Here is a 25,409-nt window from a genome sequence, read left to right as displayed (position 1 = left end):
CGCAAAGGTAACTAATCCCGCATTCTGCTGTGACCACGTGACATGCGCTGTGTGAAAGCTTTGCATTCAGCCGTCCTCCGACAGAGGAAACTGTTCTCTATATACGCACAAGATACAAAAGACAGTCTCTCTCTCTCTTTCTTTCTCAAATTATATCAGCTGGTGTGTGTAGCGATGTGCACAGGCATTTTTAGGTTGGTGAGTGTTAGGGAAATTTGTTGCGAACACGAATATCCACACTTGAGTAAATGTCCATTCTGGTTCGAAAACAAACTGCGCACGGACTTCATCGGAAAATTGGCAGGCACTTTTGTACGAAAAGATGGATATTTAGATATGCTGGGTTTAACGTTCCAAAACAACCATATCATTATGAGAGATGCCGTAGTGGACGGCTGCGGAAATTTTGACCTCCTGGGGTTCTTTAACATGCACCCAAATCTGAGCACACGGGCCTACAGCATTTCCACCTCCATCGGAAATGCAGCCGCCGTAGCCGGGATTCAATTCCGCGACCTGCGGGTCAGCAGCCGAGTACCTTAGGAACTAGACCACTGCGGCGGGGTATGTTCCAAAAGAAGCAGGGTCATTCCATGTTAAGTCTACCAGACGTGGCGCTCGACCATCGCAGATTCTGCCAATAAAGTTTACACCCTTTTCGAATACCCAATAGAGTATTGCGGCCAAACGTTTTTGCTCGAGGACCGTGGCACCCCCTTAAGCTCACTTGCTTTTGCCAAAGTGAGCACAATAGAAAAAATGTATATAAAATCAATATTTATTTGCGGAATTTTTCAAAAACTACAAAACTATTCAAAGTTCGCTATTATTTTACTATGCTAGTTGGAACTCTCCTTACCAATCTTAACATTATTGTAATTTTCAAGAAAGCTTACTTTCGTTCAAATATGTTTAAGGGCGAAATACACTTCAAATCTTCCAGGAAAAACATTAAAATGGCAGCAATATGCGACTTGTCCAATATTTGACTTTGCATTTCGTACTGATGCGGCCTATGGGAAAATACTCGCGATGTGGCGTTTGATATACAGATCTATGGTTAAATAATGAAGAAGATCTAATGACATCATTTTTTTTGTTTTTGTTCTAAGAGAGAAAAATTTTGAAGCTGGCCTTCCAAACGTTGGCTTCCTGAATTTTGAAGCTGGCTTCCTGCGTTCATTATTTCCCACTTCACCGCAAAGCACATGGTCACCTTATCGCCTGACACTCATCACAGAAAGCGACAAGGTGCGAGATGTGTGTAAGCGGCTTGTGAGGGGTCGAAAGTCTTGTTGATTTGATGTCAAGGCCACGAGTATTGAGTTCGCTTTATGATGTGAGCTCGCTTGGAGTGCCCATCGGGAAGTATATGGAAGGTCTACAGCAGCTTGCGGTATCATTGGAACATTGTGTTAGGCTGTCTGCACAACCAATGTACGTTAGATGAAGGGTGCACAATGTGCTTTTTTTCTCTAGGTCTCTGCGTACTAGCAGTGCAGACAGCCCTGTAGCACAATGTATGGGCCAACGATAACGCAAGCTGCTGTACAGCTTCCATACTTCCCAATGGGCACTCCAAGCGAGCTCATATCGTAAAGCGAACTCAATACTCGTGGCCTTGACATCGAATCAACAAGACTATCGACCACCCATGACTCGCTCGCTCAATTTCGTTCCGACCGCTTGTGCCCCCGCGATCTCCGACGACAGCGCAGCTCTCGCCGACTGGCTCGCCCTACGCAAACTCCTGCCGCCGACGTGAGCTCTCGCCGAGTGGTGCCCCGTCCTCGGACTCCTGCGACCGTGTCCATCTTTCCTATCTCCTCTTTCGTCGTTTTCTGTCGTTCGCTGTCCCTGTGCCTCGCTCTCTCCTTCCTCTCTATCTTTTCAGTTTTAATCCTATCCTTTTAACCCCTCCTATACCCCCACCCCTCGTGAGCTACTGTTGAGGTGTCCTCCCCCTGAGAGACAGTTACGGGGCTCACATTCCTCTTCTTTTCATATACCCCCCCCCCCCCAAACACACACACGCACACCACTCACAAGCCGCTTACACAGATCTCGCACCTTTTCGCTTTCTGTGATGAGGGTTAGCCGCAAGGGCGACCACGTGCTGTGTGGTGAAGTGGCAACAAAGGAACGCATGGAGCGTTGTGAAGGCCAACTTCAAAATGTACTTTCTTCTTTAAAAATAATTTGATTATACTCTCTTCATTACATAACCATAAAGTGGTCCATCAAACGTCGTATCGCTATAACTTTTCCTTAGACCGCATCAGTACGGAAAACACAGTCAAATATGGGACATTTCGCATGTTTCTGCCATTTTCATTTTTTCTGAAAAGATCTGGAGTCTATTTCGTCCCTAAACATTTTTGTATAAAAGTAAGCTTTTCTGAAAACCACAGTAATATTAAGATTGCTTAGAGAAAGCTCCAGCTGTAATAGTAAAACATAACGAACTTCGAAGATTTTTTCATGGTTTTTGAAAGGCCTAACTGCTAGTTAAACGCAAAAATGTCTGAAGGCTTTATCAACACAACTAAACAAAACTTTTTTAGTACCTCAAGAGCTGTTTTGAAGTTCCGCAAATAAATATCGATGTTATAGTCTATTGTGCTCACTTTGGCAATTAAAAGCCGGTGAACTTTAAGGGACGCCCCTTATAGGCTCCTGAAAATCACTATAATAAGATTACTTTAAGGGGTCTTGAAAACTTTTTTTCGAGCAAAAATGCTTTGGCCACAATACTCCACGGGGTGTACGAAAGGGGTTTACATTTTATCGGCAGAATCTTGGATGGTCAAGCGCCTCGTTTGGGACACTTGGTATGGAATGACCCAGCACTATTTGAATTGTATTTTGCTTTCGTGCCGTGCGCGTGTACGTTAAAGGGAGGGCGGATATTATAGTTAACTTCGGCTTTAGGGCGAATAACACGTCATCAGAACAAGAAAGTTTAACTACTAGTTTATGAGTATTCATCATCAGAAAAGGTAAGGCATGCATACGGGGTCACAAAAAAAAATACTAGTAATTGCTGCGGGTTTACGTGCCGAAACCAGGAGGTGATTATGAGGCACGCTGTAGTAGGGACCTCCGGATCAGTTTCGAACACCCGTGGTAACTATAACGGGCACCTGAATAAGGGTGTTCTTTGAATTTTTCCCCTCTCGAAATGCGCTTGCAGTAATTGGGAATAGCACCCACGCCTTCGAGCTTAGCAACAGCGGCAGGACAGGGGAGAACCAGAAAACGCCCTTTGTGTTGTCTCGTTAGCTGCTTCTGTGACCCTTTCCACACCAGTGGTTTGCATGCCATACCTTATTTCTTAATGGACACAGCTTTTTTAGATGTTAAGCTAAGAAGGATTAGGCACGGGAAGAACATACTAGAACAGCGGCTGTTCTCGTTTATTCTTACTCTTTTTGGTCCTACTCTAGGTGATGATTGATTGATATGTGGGGTTTAACGTCCCAAAACCACCATATGATTATGAGAGACGCCGTAGTAAAGGGCTCCGGAGATTTCGACCACCTGGGGTTCTTTAACGCGCACCCAAATCTGGGCACACGGGCCTACAACATTTCCGCCTCCATCGGAAATGCAGCTGCCGCAGCCGGGCGGGATTCGATCCCGCGACTTGCGGGTCAGCAGCCGAGTATACCTTCGCCACTAGACCACCGCGGCGGGGCATTGGTCCTACTCTAGGACGCTTCATCAAAAAGATGCCCTCGTTGCGTGGTAATCTAGAAAGCTCGGTGGCACGAGAAGCCACGTCATTCAAGTGACTTGTACACAGATTCTGGTGGTTGGCGAAAGCGCATACTGTTGGAAGCGCTCATGTAGCATTGGCGTATGCCACAACTGTACTGTTCGAGATAAATAGATGTAGCATTGGCGTATGCCACAACTGTACTGTTCGAGATAAATAGATCCAAACGAAGCGCAAGTTTTCACCGTGCTGGATGTACAGCGTCAATTTTCATGCAAGGGAACAGGCGAGCGCGTGGCCTGCGCTCTGTCGCAGCCGCCCACAGCACCATCATCATCATCATCATCATCATCATCATCATCATCATCATCATCATCATCATCATCATCATCAGCTTGACTACGTCCACTGCAGGACAAAGGCCTCTCCCATGTTCCGCCAGTTAACCCGGTCCTGTGCTTGCTGCTGCCAATTTATACCCGCAAACTTCTTAATCTCATCTGCCCACCTAACCTTCTGTCTCCCCCTAACCCGCTTCCCTTCTCTGGGAATCCAGTCAGTTCCATCAACTGCACCATCAACTGACAGATAAAGAAAGGGCGTCCGCTTTTTGCGTAATCTGTTAGCGAACAAAACAACAAGTCATGACCTTTGGACAAGCGCTGCTAAATTGTGCTCCCGCTCTGGTCTCGCAACAGGCGATGGCGCCAAAAACGGACGTGCTTTTTTTATCTGTTGGCCGATGGTGCTGTAGGCAGCCGCAGCAGAGCGCCGGCCACGCGCTCCCTTCCATAAAAATTGGTATTGTACAGTAACATGACAGCGTGGACGACGTCAGCGGATACCCCAACAGTGTGAAAATAATATTTGCTCATTGCATCAGGGTTCGTGATAAGCTATGTCGTACTTGATAAGTCTGGCGTAGTGCTGGCCTAAAGCGTAATCGGTGCCGAGGTCATTAGAGTGATGGGTGTGTTGGTACGTTTTTTTCAAGTAACTACAGCGGAAACAACAGATGATTGATTGATACGTGGGGTTTAACGTCCCAAAACCACCATTTGATTATGAGAGACGCCGTAGTGGAGGGCTCCGGAAATTTCGACCACCTGGGGTTCTTTAACGTGCACCCAAATCTGAGCACACCGGCCTACAACATTTCCGCCTCCAGCGGAAACAACAGCAACAAAAAGTAGACAGGGACAAAACAAGACAAGGAAGAGCGCTAATTGCACATCCATGCATGTTGTCCAGTTCGGTACGTCTGCGTATGCATACTAACGCCAGCTCTTTATCGGTAAAGGTGATAAGAGGCAATGGCCTAAGGCAAGCGTCATGCGTCGGGCGAGTGATTGTTCCGCGTTTGTTCCCACCGCGTGAAAATGAAACTGCCACTTTTTAAAGGAATAGACTTTGTTGTCTGATAGTGATGTAGTCTACGTTATAAATAATAATACTACCAGATTTGTTTTCCTATGCACTGAGCCATATAGGTAGATTGATTGATTGATTGATTGATTGATATGGGGGGTTTAGTGTCCCAAAACCATCATATGATTATGAGACACGCCGTAGTGGAGGGCTCAGCAACTTTCCACCACCCCCTTTAACGTACGCCCAAATCTGAGAACACGGGCCTACAGCATTTTCGCCTCCATTGAAAATGCAGCCGCTGCAGCCGGGATTCGATCTCGCGGCCCGCGGGTCTGCAGCCGACTACCTTAGCCATTAGACCACCGCGGCGGGGCCCATATACGTAGAGAACGGATTCAAACATCGCGCGCGGCCATGCGTGAGTGGTTTGGTCCGTCCACTTTTTCTTACTGTTCATAGATGGCGGCACTGACGCGTGAGCGCTGACTAGTGAGCGCACGCTCTTTGCATCCGCTGCTCCCGCTCTTCTCCAACTGCCGTCGATCCCTGCGCTTGTGAGCATAGGTGTGAGCATGGGGGAGGGGCGGGGCGCAAAGTCAGCGAACTTTCGCCCCCTCCCCCCCTCGAAGGGGGACCTTGCGCATGCTTATAATTGTGACTGTCCACGATTAACCCCGTTGTAATGACAGGGGGGGGGGGGGGGGTGTTATGTTTCTGTGTGCGTGGCTAACGAAAAAAGAAACAAGAGAGACGTACGCGTGAGTGAGCTTCAAACAACATTTATAGAAGAAAGAAACTAGGGACGATCACGAGAAACAAGCACAGAGATGAACACCCTTATGCGAAACTGAGAGTCGTAACTGCGTAACGTCGGATCGAGGTTAAAAGACAAGGTCTCACGGCTTGTAGACTACGTGTTCTTGAGGAGACAGCAGTCCGCGACGACCACGTGCGCCGGCGACCTTTGGCGAGGGTGAGCCCAGGCACGCAGCTGGCACACGTCCCGCGTGCGGCCTCGGCAGGAAGACAGGGCCTCCGTAAGGCCTCATGTCTGATCACGGCCTTGCGCCGTCCCAGGCGGCGGCGGCTATCAGGGACCGGTCGACTCTCTCCCGCACGCCGACACACCAGGAGCCGAGGCTGGTACCGCTAGCTCCAAGCTGGTACCTCTGCTCCCGGGCCTCGCCAGGAACAGGCAGGGGGAGCTCCACGAGCAGCGCCCTGATCCGGCGTGTCCTAGCTGGAGCCACCGCCGACGTCTGGACCACCATCCACACAGCAAGCCCTCGCCAAGAAAGTCCAGGACGATCTCGAAGGCCAGCGCCCTTGTCCGGCGTGTCCTTTTGCCAGCTTCGGCTCGGCCCTCTGCGTGTTTGTTTGTTCGTCATCCCTATATTATGACTAAGAAAGCGTAGCGTAACCCTTAAATGAGCACTACAATGCTGAATAAATATAAAAACAAAAGAAACAAGGTAATGCAGAAAAAAACCCAAGACGACTCACGCGCTTCGCCTCTTTGTCTTCTTTTCCTTGTTCTATTCTCGTGCCCCCGCCGCGCGTGCCATGCGCCCTTGGCTCGCCTTCTTGTCGCCGTCGTCTTTATCCTCTTTATGTAATCAAGTCTGCACAAACGATTCTAAATTCCCTCAAAAGTTCACGCTCACACACACAAATTTCTCTTACAAATTTCGTCAATTCACTGCTCCCATACTACATCTGTGCGTTCTCTTCTGTACATCTCTTCACTGCTACCTGTGGCTTGAGAACTAATTTTCAGTCGCTGTGCGTGGCGCCTCTTCCCGTTGATAATTGGAGCTGCGAGATTACAATTAGTGAATGTCGACGAAAGTGCCTTGAGTGTGGCATCAAAAATTTATAAATAAATAGCCCACTTTGATGCGTGTCACACCCTGTGACTAAAATTTTCCACCATCATCTCTACTTTTTACCCGTTGTTTCCATAGATGTTACCGTACATCAACAGTTCAGACATCGGCGACCAGTGCACCCATCTGGTTTCTCTCGAGTTGCGAACCTTCTGCCAAATTTACAAAGGCGTAATTGTGACTGGCTGCAACTTCTGCACACATGATGATTTGAAATAAACAAAACTATTTAAAAAAATAGCAATCAAAGAAAAGCAATAGTTCAGTGTCAGACATTGTAGAAAATTGAAGGGCGTACAGGGTTACAACGTCTTCCAATATGCATCAACAGCAGCAGTGACAATCTTGGCTGATTAATATAGACCCACCGTGGTAGCTTAGCAGGTTGCACTGCTAAGCTCGAGGGCTCATGGTCAATTCTCGGGCAGTCGCATTTCTAAGGGGGTGAAATGCGCAGAGCACCCGCGTATAGGTGCGCGTTAAGGAACCGTAATATGATCTAGGCTAGTGTGGATGGCACCACTTCGGCGTGCTTCACAATGACATTGATAAAGAACAACCGTTTTGCCTCTCCGACCCTCTCGTAGCTGCTGACCGCCAGACTGGGACATTCATTTGCCGTATGTGGTGTAAGCTTATAGTTCCTCGTGTCACGACACCGCTGGCCACTATTTACCATTTATTCTCCTATATAAAACCCGCATCGTACCACCAAACGTTACAGAAGATGACGCAACAAGCATGGTGAAAACTGGGACGCAATGCTGCTTTCGACCAATGACGGCGAAGCCATCGACCGAACCGACCCCGCATGCAAACTCACCCGCTTACATCTGCAGGCCTCTCGGGAGTACCAAAGACAGCTCTGTGATAGTCATCATAAAAACAAGCGATTTTCCCCGGGTTCCCTCGTGCTTCTCTGGTCACCCACTCAGCGTGTTGCTCTTTCTGAGAAACTGCTGTCCACTACTACACTGGACCATTTCGTTCGCCAGGTGACTGACGTTACATATATGGCATCGTCCCAGCTGCTTCAACAACATCATCGTTAGCTTCGATTGTCATTTACGTAACTCGGCTCAAGCCATATCACCTTTCTTGGACCACACGCTTGTAATTAAGCACCGAGACGGGGCATCTTCCACCGGGGGTTTTGATGCTGAAAAGCCGCCGCAGCGTGAAAAAGGAAGACGACGATGATGGCTATTGGTAGTTGCTCGATTGGCGCCACAATAGTTTTTCCGAACTGTGCTAAATTATTACCTCACGGTATATTAAATGAATTGTTACAAGAGCACCTGAGTAATGGCCAGCGAATGTGGTTACTGCACGGACGCATCGCAATCTGAGAAAAAATCTGGCATAGGAATATTTTGCCCTAAACTTTAGTGGTCTTTTTCATTACGAGTGCTTCATTTTATTCTTGTTTTCAGAGCTGAATTTATGGCCATAATATTAGCTTTACGAAAGTTAAGCAGTTCAATTACAGCAGTTGCGATGATCACTGACTCATTATCTGTGTGCTCTTCTTTTTACACATCGGGTGAAATGCCTCTACTAAAGCTCTTTAAAGTGCTCGTTGCCACTCACCTTCAATGCATTCATTTAATTTGGGTACCTGGCCACAAAGGCTTGTTTTTAAACGAAAGTGCTGATTCTCTAGCAAAGACTCATTCGGGTTTTCCCGCAAACAGCATACATCACAATTGCAAGATTCCGCACACTAACAATTAGAAAAAAACTTATCAAACCTTGTCTTGACAGCTTCTCCAGAATATAAGCATCTCTTATTTTCTGGCACAGCGATCTATCGAGGCCGAGAAGATTGGCATTGGCTATAGGCAAATTTCTCTGCCGCATTACCTCTCTCAATTTTTACCTGCATAGAGCAGGCCAAGCGATTTACCCTCTGGGTCTCTTCTGTAATGAGGGGGAAACCATTAGTCATTATTTTCTAACTTGTCACCGGTTCAGGTCATTGTGGAAAAGATTCAAAGTACCACATCTTCAAAACTTGGTCTGGAAGTATCAGAATTAGGTGTTCTTTCTTTCGGTCCCTCTGTACTCTGGGCTGCAGTCACAGGGATGTTTTCTTTGCTATTGAGAAATTTATCAGTCAGTCTAAAATAATATCTAGCTGAAATCTTCATCTTTCAATAATCTGATCAGTATTATTTCGTACTTAAATTCACTTTATTAGTGAGTTCTAAATTATATTTGTATATAATAAAGAAAATACTATAAAAATTCATCTACTGCTCGGCCGATTTCCTATATTGAGTATGAGCCATCAGAGAAGGTGAAGAAGAAGTTTGGTGCCATGTTGTTCACCCACTGCTTTGACTGATTTAACAAGGTACCCGTAACAATATTGCGGTTTGTACACTTCCGAAGACCTCAGAGATTATTATTATTATTATTAGTATTGTACTAACACATCGTCTTTCTGAGCGGTAGTATGGCCAACGATAATCAGCTCAAGCCCTAGAATCTTGAACATGAATCGGCAAATGGTAAATGGAAATAATATTTAGTATGGTATGAAGACATTTATTCAGGTCCTGAAGATCATCCCTTAGGTTTACGCAGGCTGCTCCCACGTCAGGAAATAGAAGTAATAGTTGCATGGTCTCAAAATAGGCCACAGGGCTGTTAAAGTTGTGTACGCCCTCCCTACATATTCACCATGAAATATTTATTTGCGGTAGGTTTAAACCTTCATCTCGTATAGTTCTTTGTTCGTGTTCCTTTATAAGCTATACTCTGTGTCCAACACCCATCGTTGGTATGAACTGGTCTTTACAACAACAGCTACAAGCTCGGCGTGCATTCACGCTATCAGAGGCTGCATCTTTCCTTAGGTGGGTAGATGGACTGGCTAGGCTGCATCGGCCTCTCACCTGCTAGGCCTCCATTCGATAGGCCGAGCTGTTCTACACTGCCAGTGCGCAGAAAGCTGATGAGATGCTCATCTTAAATTGCATGGTAGTGTGCAGAACGCAAGTGAAAGAGAGTGCGTTTTCTTGACTAATTGCGTGTTTTCCTATTTCCCAATGACTGCTACAAGTCTCATCTTCATTCCGCCAATTCTGTCACGTATCTTATACTTCGTATAGCAGTATACTTCGTATACTTCGACCATCCGGGGAGATGGTCGCTAACCCGACCGTCAGCAGCGGTCCACGCTGCTTTCAGATTCAGGCAGTCCAAACGCTCGATTTCAGTGAACGGCTTCTTCGACGCGTTCCCATGCTTCCGGGCTGTCGGTGCGCTGAGATGGCCTTGCGTAGATGACAAAAGCCGAGTCAAGAGATTGACTTAAGGAGACCCGCCCCAGTGGCGCCGTTCCCCCGCTGTACGAGCCCGTTCAACAAAAGGCTTGCCTCGCGAAGCTCCTGTTGAGACCCGACTGTTTCCTGGAACATCTACCGGACAGCGTCTTGCAGACTGGGCGCTGAAGGGGTTGAAAGACTCCCTAGTAGACCGGCTTACTCACAATGGCGTTGGCCCAGACGAATCGCCGGGCCAAACGTAACAGCTCCCGTCTTTTTTTTTTTTTTTGGAGAATGCGACATTGCTAAACAGACCTCAAAGAAAGACATACTGGAAGTGTTGTGCATGTTTCTACATGTGCATTGTTGACAATGACTAGGACCGTGTTTCCAGATCCCGCTGTGTGCCACTGCTCGCAGCATTCACTGGACAAGCGAACAAACTCAGAGCTTTGAAAAAACATATAAAAACAGCAGCAGCACACACTGGCTGCGGGCTGAATAAAGCTTCTTCGCCCTTGAGAAAGCGTCTTCGCAGTACTGATTGACTCATTGGCATATGGGGTTTAACGTCCCTCAACCACCATATAGTTATGAGAGACGTCGTAGTGGAGGGCTCCGGAGATTTCGACCACTTGGGGTTCTTAAGGTGCAGCCAAATCTGAGCACACGAGCCTACAGCATTTTCGCTTCCATCGAAACTGCAACAGCCGCAGCCGGGATTCAATACCTTGACCTGCGGGTCAACATCCGAGTACCTTAGGCACTAGACCACCGCGGTGGGGCGGGTCTTCGCAGTATTTCTCTCGGAGGTAGGCAGTCTGGCTTACGCATTCTGACATGCACTAAAGATTACCGTTTTACACCTACCCGTAGCTCTTTGTGTTGCTTTAAGCGAAAAGTAAGAAAGTAAAAAAGAAGAAGAAAAAAATCACATGCACTATCGAATCATGCAGGCTGCCGTTCAGGACTTGTGTCACACAAGACCGATATGTACGCCTTTAGTTAGAGCGCAACCACGCACGGGAGTACGGGTAGGCCAGTACCGGCATTTGGCTGCTTTAGCAATCATCCACGTAGCGAGAGAAAAGACGCTGAGAAAAACACGCGCTCATCGTACCACCCAACGTTACAGAAGATGACGCAACAAACGTGGCAAAAACTTGGTCGCGCGGAGGCACGTGAAGCGGAATCACTCCAAGTAATGAACTAAGCCCTCTACGCGGAGGGACCTCTTGTGAACGAGGAAGAAGTACCCACAAAATGAAGCCAAACAACAATAAACTATTTATTTATCGCCTCGCTGCGACCTCTTATGCGTCGCCATTGGGATTCACTGTGGCGAGAACACAAGTATATATCTCGAAGAGAGACATTTTACAAGTTTTTTTGGGTTGTTACTTTGATTAAAAATTTAGAAAAGGAAGAAAAATAGGTTTAAGTTTGGCTCTCGCGCGTTTCTCAACGAAAAAGAGCAGGTTCTCGTGGTGCCTCGTTCGCACGTTGAAAGAGGACGAAGGGGCCTAGCCGCGAGCAGCTGCACCCGCTAGCGAACCAGAACACGGCTAGTGCCCGTTTCGGTCGGACGCTCGCAGGAGCTCTCTCGAGGTTCCACCGAAGGACCGGCCTGTCAGCGTGTTCCTGGAGAGAGAGGATCAGGAGTTCGAGCCTGCTGCAGAATCCAGAGTGTGCGAAGGGGCGCCCCGTTCGACGGCCAGCCGAGAAGCAGCCCGAGGATCCCTGTGGCAACCGAATTGTGCAGTTTCCGCTTCATCGTACCGGAAGTGCGACGGCAGCCATGTTGCACAGCACATCCTCAGGGACGGAGCTGTTGTTGCGGAGCCAGCGTCGAACCTCGCCTGTCCACAATCTCCGCAGGTCCAAGATCACAATGATGGTAGCGGCGGGCCTTCTGGTCCTGGTGGTCATCTCCGTCGCGCTGGGAGTCGCCCTGCGGCCCCGTACCGAACGCCAGGTGGACCTGAGCCTTGAACACCCGGCCATGGCCCGCCTGGCACTGGCCAACTTCACCTTTGTGAACATCAGTGCTTCGGCACCGGCTGCCGGCGGCGGCTCTCCCGCCGGGGCCTCGGGAGCAGTGGGGCGGCAGGAGGCCCTTCTCGGGTTCGTCGTCCGGGAGACTAACAAGACGGGCGGCCGCAAGCCAAAGGACGATTACGACGAATTAGACAAGATCTAACTGGTCAGTGCTTTTCCCCCCTCCCCCTCCCTCTGCACTGCAGTTTGGAACGTTTGGTCATCGTAGCGTCTTTGTCTTCCTCTCTCGCGCCAACTTCTTCGCCGCCCCACCTTTTTTTTTTCTTTCTACTTGCAGCAGCAGCCCATGATGTCTCGCGCTGCATCGTTTCCCTTTCCATCTTTTTAAAGCTTTTTTCTTATCGCTCCCTTTTCTCTATCTCCTCTCTTTCTCTCTTTTTTGTTTTTTTTTTTTGCTCCTCGCTTTCCAATGCTTCGCATCGCGGCGCGCGCTGGACATGGACTCCTCGCGACAGTGTTTTGAAGACTACAAATGCCCGCACTTTTTGTCTTGGACCGTGGACTTTCAGCTTTGCGATTTCCGAAACCGGCTCCTTTTTTTTTTTTTTTTCCCCTTGGACTCCGCACTTCGCACCACAACGTTTAGATATTTGGCAAAGAGTCGCCCGGCATATATTTTTTTTTCGGACTCTTTACTGCAGTGTTCAAGGCTAGCATTGCCCCTCGCGTTTTTTTTTTTTCGCGGGCCCGAATTACGATGGCTGAGAGTGACACCCCCCACCTTCAACCATGGTTTTCCTGTGGGATTAGAAACTGCAGTGTACCAAACATCGGACTGCGTGTGTGCGTGTGCTTTTTTTTTTTCAACGGACATTGTCTCAGCGTTTCGTCCAGTGTCCAAGACTGAGTCCTTAGCTTCCACCCCACCCTTTTTTTTTTTTAGGACTCTACTTCAGAGGCGGCTACGTCTTAGCACTAAGTCCTTTGCATATTTTTTTTTTTTGTCCAGAGTGCGGCGTTGCAATGGTTAGCATTTGGTAAATAAATGGAGCTTTTCTTTCCAAAGGTGTGTCTGGTATTCATGTGCGCTCGTTAGTTACACCAAATAATTACGTTATGTGGTGCTACTAACGGGCGTTCAGCGCTGCGTTAATGAATGTGTGCCCATCAAGTACAGCTAAGTTTCCAAAGGAAGACAGCATCATAGCAGGCTTTTTTCACCCATATTTTTTTTTACGAACCGGGCGCCAGAATAAGTGTTTGTGTGACTGTTAACAAGACTGGGTACATGTTCTCATGATTTGGGAAGCATTCTTTGAAGCACTGCTGGTGTGATTTTATCCATACCCACCGCAGCGCGGTTACATAAAGTGTGTAGTTCAGGAGCGTAAGCGGGATACAAAAATGTACGGCATTCTTTCTTTCACACTAGACTGCACGCTAAAAGAGAGCTCTGGGCGCCCCGGGTTCGCAAATGCCTTACGCTAGACGTCTTCGTGAGACTTCCAGACTATCATTTCTCAGACACATGAGCGAAGACGATGGGTCAATGGTAAAGAACACTTAAGGTCAATGGTAAGACACTAAGTCCTTCGCAAAATCCGTTCAGATGTCATCGGTCAATGGCCCTCACCCCCAGGAGCTGAGAACAACTATTAGCGAACACTTCTGCGTGGGCGTTCTGTGATTGCGCCTACTACATTAGTCGAGTACTTCGCGTGGAGTCGAAGCTGTGTTACGGCAAGAAATTATGAGAAAATTCCGATGCTGCACGAAGTGTGGATAAAGGAAGGCTTCTTGTAGCTGGCGGCAAAGATGAGTTCCGAAAATACGACCACAGATACGAAGTCATTGTTGTGAGCATAATGCTGACATTTCCTCAATACAGAAGTTTCAACAACGAAGCTGCGCGTGGCTAAGCGAAATCAAAATTCGCCCAACGAAGAAGTCCCAGCGCGTGCGTGCCACAGAAAGTGTGGAAAGCCCCACTATACTCGTCACTGGTCCGCTGAGAATGAAGAAGTGATCCGCGGGGCCCGAAACGCACGCGCCACAGTAATCTGACAAATCCCACTTGCAATGGTCCTCGAGAAACGATGGGAACACGTGGGCGCCAAACACCGAGTTAAGATTTTCGGACAGACTATTATTATTATTATTATTATTATTATTATTATTATTATTATTATTATTATTATTATTATTATTATTATTATTTCCTGGCTGAAGATGTTTACATTGTTAACTAATGAACGGCGCGATGCATTTTTTTTTCTGTGGTAATGTTCGCACGTTCTCATTTTGCCGACGTCTTTGTTACCGTCCCGAGCTCGCATGGCATTGTTCAGCCAGTGCGCATTGGAGGCCGCGGTGTCCCAAAGGATCCCCGCTGACCTCCTCTAAGCAGCGTAACTGGGAGTAATAAAGTTCTGGGGCCGAATTCACAAAGCTTTCTCTTGGCTACGCATTTTCTTAGCCAAGAATTCTCTTATCTGGAGGGATTACTATAGCGCAGGTATGAATTTAACTTATTCGGCACTTAAGAGGGCGAGGGGGACACACGATAGCCGATGAAATGACAAGGAAAGAAAGAAGTGTGGGCCGATAATATCAAGGTAGCACGCAAAGCGTCTAGCATCGAGAGTATACGATGACAGCCAATGATTTGCTGCATCTAAGTTTCAGTTCCGCGAGCGTCTGCTACAGCGCTTAAGGGATGCCGCGTATACGTTGTAACAGACGTTTTGGTGGGCTGTGCAAAGCCAAGCACTCGCCTTTCATCAACGACTGTAGCTAAAAAACAAATTGCTCGATGTCCTTAAGCCACTGAGCAATCCATGCACTATCTCGCCAAGTACAAGTAAACAACACTCCAGGTGCACCACATCAATGAAACCACACATAAATCGATGCATGCAATGTTTGAAGATGTGCCTCAAATGTCTTCCCCTATTTAACGCGACCAGTTACCTTACATTTCAATGAAGCTGCGCTGCTACTTAACTAATTCGGTGCAATCTAGCACGGTATAGTGGTGAACGTAAGGGTGTTTTGTACCTATAGTCGAAGGTAGCCTTTGTTACATTCTTATTACAAGACACATGAGCGAGTTTGGTGCCTGCAGGCGAATTGTGCGGAAATAGATAACAGCAGTAATCAAATGAAATTGTGAGCGGAATTTTGCTGGTTCCATGCACCGCAGCATTTTTATAAAGCCGGAATGCGAGAACATGCATACACTTACGCTTAGGTATGTGTCTACGTAAAATGAGCGAGACTCGTCGGGAGGTGTCTCAGTACTAATGCTTTTCACAAAACACGGTGCAAATATTTCGTCCAGCGTTGTTTGAGTGAGCAAACAAAGCAAGGGACGTGTATACGAGTCTTGAGGTCGAGAGACGTTATCACACGTGCGAAAAGGACAAAAAGACAGAGAGAGAGACTCTCGTTTCGGCTTCGCGAAAGCTTGAAATTGATAGATAATAAAGACAATTTTCTTGCCCAGCAGATGTCAGGGAATGTTTCCGCAGAGCAGCGTCAGATGCTCGGAGAGCATAAAAAAGTGGAGTACGCGTTATATGGGAGTGACAGCCACTCAGAAAGCGAGATGAAGTGTGACTGTCTTTAGATGTGAGAATCAATGCTAATTAGGAGAGTTGAGTTAATGAGCCAAACGTTTCTTGAATAATAATGGAAACAAACTGATTATTCATCTAGTGAAAGTGACACTAGTGACAGTGAACTCATAATAGTTGATTAGCGTTGTCACAGGCCGATATATATATTTTTATTTTCTTATTTATATTTGGCAAACTATGAGAAGGTACCCTACGTTAGAGCCGGCTATCCCAACGTCATGACAGTAATGTACAAGAATAAATAGTGCACGGTTATACAGTCACACGTGGCGGTTTCTATCTTCTAGTAACTTTGGGAAAACGCATTCTAACTATTTTTTCTATTTTTGACAAAGTTTCACGGGACGTTTTTGCATTTGGCTTCATTCGAAGGAATGACGATATATCAGGAATAGGACGAACCAAGCACTGCTGCAGTGGACGAGCGGTTACAGCGCTCAACTGCAATCTAGAAGGTACTTGGTTCGATTTGCAGAGTCACCAAGCACTTTTTTTTCAAGAGGTTGCCTGGCCTGACATTATGCGTGGTGGCGGGTACTGATTTTTTGAGAAGGTGGCTTTTGCACTTGCTTCTTTCACTCCCCTTTTGACCCAAAAGCGCTGTACTGTGCTCCTTCATAAATAACACAATTCAGGGTTCATAATTCTGTCCTCCATTCTCTCTTATCGCAAAAGTGTCCAGTGCTGAAATACCAATATCATACCTGGTATATTACTTTTCACTTGTTTGGATATTCAACCAGCGATCAGTCGTCACGGTGTTTTGAAGAAAATCTACACATGCATGGTAATAAGGGCTGCAGCGCGAGCACAAAGGTGCTAGAAGAAACAGACGAAAGGCGAGGCACGGAAAGCAAAGAGGACAACATGCAGCGAGCTAACTGCTTGCGGCCAAGTTGACTGCCTTTGTAGGGACACGCTTTCGTGCTAATTTGGTGGGCATCATCACATGCAGCAAGAACAAAGAGCACGGACAGCTAGAGCTGACACAAACAGAGTGTTTAGTTTGTGTCTTCCCTCCCGCTATCTGTCATGCTGCACGCTTCAGTGTAATGTCGCTGTCAATGGTTAAAATGAACTATAGCAGTTAATCGAGTTCTGCTGAGAGGGTCCCCTATTGTCCAGAATGGAACAGAACAATGGCAATTTGATTTGTGTCATAGAGAGATACTCTGCTTTTGGTTACTAGAATAAATTTTTAAACCGAAGTTTATTTTTTATTAACAACAGTTCCAGTGCAGATGGAAGGTGCATGGACAAAATTCGTGTATTCAGCTTTACTATGTTTGTGGCTGTCACGGACGGCTATTTTCGGCGACACCGCGTCACGGCAATTAACGGGCGCCGTACTCCCCGACTGACCGTGAGAAACGGCAGCACATGAAAGGGAACCGATAAGTGCAAAATGGGGGTGCTCTCCTTAGAACGTCGCCGCCGACAGTTAATCCTTTTGTAACCGCGGCGACGTCTGCAAGGTCGTAGAAGGCCGCGGTATACCTCGTACAAGGTTTAGACTACAAGACGCCGGCTGAGAGCTAAGTGGTTGACCGTTCCCATGGAGAAAAGCGTGGGAAACGCTCTGGTGGCCAAGCCGTATGACAACAACCCGACAGGTTGTCACTCTCGCTAGTTGCGGGCCCTCTCCCTATTAAAAAGGGGTGGGGTCAAAATATTTTTGGGGCGGAGTTTCCCCTCAATTAAACGCGCATGATTGGACCCAGGTAGAGGTCTCTTGTCCCCAAAGAAGAGAGCGAGGAGACACGAGGGGGATTTAAGCGCAGGATTTTGCCCTGCTAGGCAGACTAGTCGCTGACCAAGATGGTGTAGAAACAGATCAACAAGCATCTCTTCTAGAAGTTTTTAGTGTGGCTCTGTATCGGCTGGCCACCTAAACTTAGCCGTTCGTCTAGCTGTGACGCGATATTAACGTCTGCAACGTAGACATCGGGACTTCGCTTCGAGTTAGCTCAACCTGCTCGAAGTCACCTGCAAGCACTAGCCTCCCGGAACCACCAGCGTTGCAACACCGCCGACATCGCAGTCGTGCCAGAACTCTCTTCGACTTCTCGCTTCCGATCGTCGGGGACGCAACGCTGCCGGTCAGCACACGTATGCCTTCACCTTTTTATATCTTCGAACTTTCTTCTCTGTAGTTCTGTTGTGTTAGTTTGTGTAGTTTGTAATAGTGCTCTCTCGTAAGCTGATTTCTTGTTTCTGTTATATATTTCTTTAGTTGTATCCAGTGTCGATGTATTTTGTATTGAAGTGTTGTATTAGATCCCGTGTGCTGCAATATCACTAGAGTAAAGTTTGTTTTGTTTTCCCACGTCTCTGATCTCTTCACTGTCTCTGCTTGCGTACGGAACGAACCAACCTGCTGTCATTCCCGTCGCCGACTTCGCGCTGGCGACGCTAGAGTGGCAGCTTGTAACAGTGGCCTTCATTGTAATTGCGAACCGGTATTACAGTATGCATAAATATCACACACATATACAACCACGGTGATAGCTTGCTTATTCTGATTAAAATTGATATGTTGAAATCGACATATTCAACCAACGCAATGTGTAAAAGATATGCCATGTAGAGTAGCTATGCTTTAAACTAATCTTCGCAGGTTCGTTCCATTTTGCTCAATTTCTTGCCCATGAATGTAGGTTGGTAAATGAAACAACTTCTTCAAACGCACATATTTTGTGTAAGGTTACATTTAATTTTATTCAGTACAAAACAAATTGAAATGTATAATGACTCAGAAGAGAAATAACTAGAAACAAATTCAGCCAAACCATTACCAAACTTACTCACCAATGATAAAGAGATTCTCATTTAAAAGATACATACATACATACATATACGCACACATACACATACATATGTACACATATACATACATACATACATACACTCAGGTGTAAATATTAAAATGAATGGCTATAAAACAACAATTCTAATACACTCATTTTGAATATACAGAAAGTAACTTACGAGAGAAATCCACCGGCACTGTTATGTCTGAACACGGTGTTTCTCGAACCATCTCGCAAAAGCTTGATGCATAGTTTCCGCTGCTGCCCAGTGACAAGCAATGTTTATAAAAAACACAAGAATAAAGCCCTTGACAATGTCATGCTAAAGAAAAGGGCTGTGCATCAATATCTGGTACATGTCTGCAATATCACTGTTTATTTACATAACTTGGCTCATTCACAACCCACTAACAAAGCATGTTAAGACACTTGGGCTGAAAGTTGGCACAGCGCAAAGAAATTCTAGACAATACATGAATAATAAAATTATAAGCTACTAAGCTCCCTAGTGCAAACAGTGTTTATATTGACAGCTATAGGCACCATTTCGTTTCCCAAAAACACTTCTCAAAAGTAGAATCAACTTTATTTAGCTAAAAGTTTCTATTCTGGCACGTCGTGGTAGCTCAACAGGGGAAGTGACTCTTTCGGCCAAGAAAACAAAGACCAATTATTTTTCCAGTTCATGAATTCACCCCATGCTAACATTGAGGCAGCTGGTAGGAGTGGTTTTGGAGAGAGGAAACCACCACATTCCCACCAGTTGTGGCCTTGGGTAGCTACTTCACTTGGACTAAAATGATGAAAAACACTCCTCAAGAAGACTTCATAGTTTGCACATCAACACAGTTCCCATACAGCTGTCTATTAGTCTGCTTGAAAAATATTCAGTTTACTGGTGGGCAAAGACTGTACACTATGTGAGGTGATGCTCCAGTGCACTGCAAGTATGTCTTGCTGCTGGCCTCAACTGCGATGTTGCTCAGCACATATGTGTAAAATAACAACTAATACTATGCCACTGCAAAGTAATTATGTGTCATTTGCATGAAACAGGGACCACAATAAAAGAACATAACATTTGCCTTCACACAGTTCAAAAAATGTAAATACATTTCCACAGAGTTTTCACAGTTCATCTGAGGATAGTAATATTTGTTGTATACGCATTGTTACTTCCACTAACAAACTATTTTAAGATGCCAGATTCAATATTAGGAGGAGGAGGAGGAGGAAGGGAAGAAATGAAAGGCAGGGAGGTCAACCAGATGCACGTCCGGTTTGCTACCCTGCACTGGGGGAAGGGGTGAGGGGATTAAAGGAGAAGAGAGAGAGAAGTGAAGGGCAACGTGTGTGTAGATGTGACCTTGTCCATTGCACGCTTATAAGCGGTCGCGTAGTCCGGTCGTCTTTAGAAAACTTAGCAATGCCCGCGTCGCTTTGCTGGCCAGCGACGCGCAGAGCCATGAGCCAAGTATCTTCTCTTCGGAAAAAGGTCTACTGTCTAGTGTCTCTAACGTTTCGCGTAGCAAGTTGCGTTTGCTCGCAAAACGTTCACATGAACACAGTAGATGTTCTATTGTCTCGTCAGTATCGCACGATTCACATCGGGAGCTATCCGCCATTCCTATGCGAAAGGAGTACGCCTTTGTAAAAGCTACTCCTAACCACAGGCGGCACAGTAAAGTTGCATCCTGGCGGGAGAGGTCCGATAGAACTTGAAGCTTTCTCGATGGGTCAAATTTGTGTAGGCAGCGGTTGCTGACACTGGGGTCACTCAGCCAAGTTTCCGACATGGTGTTAGCGAACGAGTGAAGGCCTCTTGCAACGTCGTTTCTCGACAATGGGATTGGTGTTTGTCTACCAGTACCTTTGTAGGGCTAAACAATTGTACAGGCACCTAGAAAAACATAAGTAAATGCATGCTATAGCTACATATAAATAAAAATAAATACTTTTATTTCTAGTCTGAGTAGAGCTGCATAGATGATAAGTCACTTGCATTACATTATGAACAAACCTATCTGAGCAAAGTATACATTTAAAAAGTTACACTTACACAGTAGATAAGTAGACTGTTGAAGGACGGACAGGCAGTGGGATAATACACAAGCACTAAAATCTACTGTTAAGATGTACTAGGAGTAGGGATGATCCTCTTCCTTCCAAATAAAATAATCCACATAGATTCACTTCCCAGAGCTTATACACTCATGGCATCATTGGTGCTATACAAATGAGTGTACACTGAAGGATTACATCGACTTAGTACAAGATTACTGCATCCATGGCTTTACTTCTTGTACTACAAAGAATGCAAACACAGTTACCATTGGCGACCGTGGATGCTGTGATTTCTGACAGGTAAATGCAGAGGCACTTAACACACATGTTAAAAACTTCAGCTCAAAAATATTTGCCCACTAACACTACAGCAGCCTTTAAATTAGTGTCATAGTTTGGTATCTTCCATGCAAAATTTAAATAATTTCGAACGCAAGCAAAGGAACTGCTGAAAAATGCACTGCTAAGAAGTTAAGCAGCAGCTGCTCCTGACATCACAATGTGCACTTTCTGCTGTTGTAAACTTTGAGCAGGAGAACAGCCACTGGTAGTCCATTTATACTTCTTGATCTTCTGTGCTCTGTTCCTGATACACTGTACATGACCGTGGAGCACCGAACCCTTTGTTACTGCTGGAACTTAGAAAAATACAGATCATCGTTACAACCATGCTACATGCAAGAGAGTAGAGTTGTTAAATATGTGCTCATATTTACAGATGTTGTATTTTCAGAAGCCAATGACAAGCCTCAACATACACACAAACAGTGAAGACTGAAAATATATTTTATTATGATACAAGAGCAAAACTACAATGTTATAGATGACGGCATGAAACTTCTGACAGGCATAAAAAGCCAATAAAGTTTCTTCTATTTCGACTTTACACTAGGTGCCAGAAGCAGACCACAAATAATTTCACTAAGAAACACATGTTAGACTCCATTACAACACAACAGCCAATGTTCATAACTCCAAGGCTGTCTAACATAGCCAGCTCACCATACCGCATATAGGAGCAAATGGGCAGTCTAGAAGACACAAAGAACTTGTGGATTATGAGTGTGCTTGTTGCTGACATCTATTATTCTAAATGAAGAAAACCTTTCAACAATGCACTTCATCAGGGGAAATAATCTTAGCAACAAACACAACGGGCTCCTACAAGTGCCACCAACACTCACCATTATTGTTGATACCAGTGTCTTGCCGGATGGATATGCTGCGTCCTGCACAGAACACCAAAGGAGCGCTCCATGACTTGGCTTGCATGTGTGCTAGTTGCATCGCTCTGCTGCTGAAGTAGGCTAGCCACAGACAGAGAGATGAGAAGCCATGGCTTTGAAACACACTGAACGTCACCTTTAGAGATCAACAATGCATACTTAGGTCAGGTACAATTTGTATAAAAATATATATCACTATGCTATTGTGGTGAACACGTTCGGCTGAAACACAAGCCATAGCACTGAGAGAGAAAAAGCTACATTAGGTAAAAGATGCAGTTACTGGCCCTATGTCGTCTGAGGCTTGTTCAATATGTCTTTCTCTTTGCAAATTGTGAACAGCCAGGCCATTTTCACCCACTTGCTATTTCCTTCCAGAGCACTTGATCCACAGAGGGAGTCACAAGCTCGAGAGCTCAATAAGGAATCAAAGTATTTGTGCTCGTTTAAAAGGACAAGCTTTTGAGTCTCAGATGATTGGAGTTTCATTCATAAGCTGCTTTCAGCTTTCAACATTCTCAATTATCTTGCTATTTAGTTCTATAAATGTTGAATAAGAATTATGTGTAAGAATATTACAGGTATCCACTGAAAGCAACCATGCTTGGGTTTTCAATTTGTGCACAGTAAGTGGTGTTCACGTAATCGTATGTATCAAAGAAAAACTAACCTTGCAGCCAGCCATTAGGCAGTTTTGTGCCCTCGAAGCTCCCAAGCAGATCGTAGTCCTTCCAGATGAGGCTGCCATGCATGCTTCCAGGCCACATCCGCTGAATGATAACAGTCCCAGCAGTGACATAGGCTTGCACAGTTAGGGAGCACGTGTCCTTCCTATTTTTGTACAGGTGCTCCAAGTAATGATGAGGATTGATGTGCCAGTGTGTGCAACGGATGTATCACAGGACCTTAACAAGCCAATCACTGCGATCTGTGAAGAGCCAAAAATGAGATATTTAAAAACAATCATTAAAAGCACTCACTTTTAATACTTCTTTGACGACGCTATCACTTCGTTAAAGTGACCAAAATCTGCTATAATCACTTTGAAATAAACTGAAGCCTCATGTAAAGTTTACGTACCGCAATATATATGTCTTACTGAAGTATAGTACTACCACCGAGGTAATCGTCTATAGAACTAATTTTCCAAAATAACATAAATTTCTTAAGTGCAACCTGGCTCCTGAAAAATAAATTCACATTAACTTTCCATTTATCAAACGTGGTAAATCGACAGGCCCAACCTCATAATCAAATAAGAGCTCACTTGTATCAAATCACAAAAAACTTCTGATGTATTTGCTCTATAATATATGTATGTATATAACAGTAGTAGTAAATTTTTCGTGCTTCAACTTACCATAGCAAAACATTACATCTGATGGGCTTAAAAACTTGCACACGTTATAGAACTGCATGAATTATAGTACCGGTGAAATTTAGTTCTGCAAGGTGAACTCACCGATGGCAGCATTTAGTAGCCGTCGGTGTCATGAGGAACCAAGTGTGCTCTACGGCCAACAGGCAAAGGGCATCTGCAGACTGGAAGCTGCCAATGACAGCAATGAAGGGCTGGCCAGGCGTGCACGTCCATTGATAAAGTGTAAGAACTGGCCATGACCGGCTATTGTCAAGGCTCTAGTGCCATGCAAAACGATGGCCAGACGAACTCGGAAACCTGTAGTTAGGCGATATTGGCCTACAACTTCATCCAAAGCAAGGCACCGGTGAAATCTTTGCTTTTTCTGGGGGCTGGAGGGAAGCTTGACGTTCACGGGCTCTCGCTGCCACATAGAACTCTCAAGTTGTTACCGAAGAACAGTCTAGGCACGCTTCCAAAGTAACACGATCCACAACAGAATGTAGCATCTCGCAGCTTTGGTTGATCACATAAAAGCGCTAGGTCTGGGGGCCGGAAGGAAGCTTGACGTTCACGGGCTTTTGATGCCACATAGAACTCTCAAGTTGTTACCGAAGAACAGTCTAGGCGCGCTTCCAAAGTAACACGATTCACAAAAGAATGTAGCATTTCGCAGCTTTGGTTGATCACATCACAGCGCTAGGACTATGGTTATCACAAAAAGGAGAAGTGACGAGTTAACAAACAAAAGTGCCAAGCTCCACCACCGCACCTTCGCAGGGCAAAACAGTCATCAACGCTGTCTTTCAATTTTCGGTCACACGAGCACAGCTTGTTCACAAGTCTTGGAACGTCAACACAGCACCACTGTTCACAACGAAGATTGTTTCACTCCCGAACACTAGATTGCTCTCAAGTAAATAGAAGCGTACGGACAAACCAGTGGCGAAGCAACCGAACACAGCGCGTAGTTCAGCGCGAAGAACCGGCGCGAAGAACCGAACACAGCGCGTAGTTCATACGTTTCCGTACGTACTTGGGGTCACCCAGGTAACGTGCCAAAACGCTGTCAATTCGAAATGTCGCACAGCACCCAACAGAGAGACTGGAAAGTCAAGCAACCAACTGTTACCGGCACACAAACACACATTGCAGGCTTCTCGAGTGCTAGTTGCCGTCGATACATCGACGCCGATCCCCGCTTGATAACCACACCGACGCACAGGCTTCGCTGCGCTTCACCGTACACCATTGCACTGCCGCAGCTTTCCGCACTGCTTACACGCACCGAAAGAGCTGCCGTAATCACAACGCATCCGGTCGAACGCTGAAGTAACTCGTGCGAGAAGCGTTTGCTGAAAGTCGTACCGACCGATATGCTGTTTACGACGCCATGTTGTTCTCGACAACTGCGTTGCACAACGTTACTAGACTGTGCGCCGCACGTAAGAGAGCTCTTAGAAAGTACTTGCATTATTTTCACGGCGTGACAAAATTTGCCTTATGTGCGAGGGGGGTGATATGACGAACAGGACAGGCGTGCCAGATGAGAGAAGTGTTTTGGCAACGTCTTGGAGTGAGCTGATGTTATAGAGGCTAGAAGGTTCACAACCAATCACAAGCTGTGCCTGTCGGCCAAGCCGTCGTCTGCTCGCGCTTGTCGTCTGCTTCGATCAGAGCATGCGACAGGGGATTCGCCTTCGCAACGCTATTATTTTCAGGTCAAGTGGTCGCTGCGTCGCACAAAATACATGTCAGTGGCTCGCTCTACCCTTGAATGATGTTCGTGCGTCAAGTTAAATGGCTGGTAATTATCGCAGGGATGAATTCAGCCAAGGTTTGCTGCAGAATCGTGAGGGTTTGCATATTTCCGGTGTCATACAAAGTTACTAGGGTCATTTTATTCCGACTGCTTGCCATATTATCACGGTCCCTGTCGGTGTCTGAAAGGTGAAGGTGAAAATGAGTGATTTGTTTGTAGTTCCATGCGTAATTACGCACACCCCTAATACGCTTCGGTTTACAAAGTTCCAGATCGTCCCAAAGTGTATCGACAACTGTATTTC

General features: G+C 46.0%; 3 protein-coding genes across 10 annotated transcripts in view; 1 reads left to right on the top strand and 2 right to left on the bottom strand.

Moving 5' to 3' along the window:
- Positions 1-6,237, bottom strand: part of LOC119161093 (presequence protease, mitochondrial) — a 271,037-nt gene extending 264,800 nt beyond the window's left edge. For both annotated transcript variants that reach the window (XM_075879940.1, XM_075879942.1), the window contains exon 1: positions 5,990-6,237. In XM_075879940.1, coding sequence (XP_075736055.1) covers positions 5,990-6,138 — 149 coding nt within the window. In that variant the 5' untranslated portion in view covers positions 6,139-6,237. The remainder of the gene's footprint in view (positions 1-5,989) is intronic.
- Positions 1-25,409, top strand: part of LOC119161094 (rap guanine nucleotide exchange factor 2) — a 720,936-nt gene that overhangs the window by 113,972 nt on the left and 581,555 nt on the right. The window lies entirely within an intron of this gene.
- Positions 18,576-24,807, bottom strand: LOC142776373 (uncharacterized). 4 transcript variants are annotated; one of them, XM_075879931.1, is made up of 4 exons: positions 23,446-24,807; positions 22,654-22,911; positions 21,942-22,064; positions 18,576-21,395 (listed from the first exon to the last, which is right to left on the bottom strand). In XM_075879931.1, exons 2-4 carry the CDS (start codon positions 22,748-22,750, stop codon positions 21,229-21,231), a joined length of 387 nt encoding a protein of 128 aa, XP_075736046.1. In that variant the 5' UTR covers positions 22,751-22,911; positions 23,446-24,807; the 3' UTR covers positions 18,576-21,228. The 4 variants fall into 4 exon arrangements, with proteins under 4 accessions (XP_075736046.1, XP_075736047.1, XP_075736048.1 ...); XM_075879932.1 differs by having other exon boundaries at positions 21,942-21,986; XM_075879933.1 differs by having other exon boundaries at positions 18,576-20,593; positions 21,942-21,986; positions 23,446-24,805.

Source organism: Rhipicephalus microplus, chromosome X (genome assembly GCF_043290135.1).
Source record: "Rhipicephalus microplus isolate Deutch F79 chromosome X, USDA_Rmic, whole genome shotgun sequence".
In the NCBI taxonomy this organism is placed as follows: Eukaryota; Metazoa; Arthropoda; class Arachnida; order Ixodida; family Ixodidae; genus Rhipicephalus; species Rhipicephalus microplus.
The sequence above is the reverse complement of the archived record's forward strand: the minus strand, read 5'-3'. Positions and strand labels throughout refer to the sequence as shown.

What these genes read in the sequence shown, in the direction of transcription:
- LOC142776373 (XM_075879931.1), bottom strand. Translation starts at nt 22,750, where the DNA reads ATGTGGCCTGGAAGCATGCATGGCAGCCTCATCTGGAAGGACTACGAT. An exon ending in GCCTAATGGCTGGCTGCAAG is followed by an intron (nt 22,065 to 22,653) that starts GTTAGTTTTTCT and finishes GTCTGTGGCTAG; the next exon opens with CCTACTTCAGCAGCAGAGCG. An exon ending in CACTGGTATCAACAATAATG is followed by an intron (nt 21,396 to 21,941) that starts GTGAGTGTTGGT and finishes TATTTTTCTAAG; the next exon opens with TTCCAGCAGTAACAAAGGGT.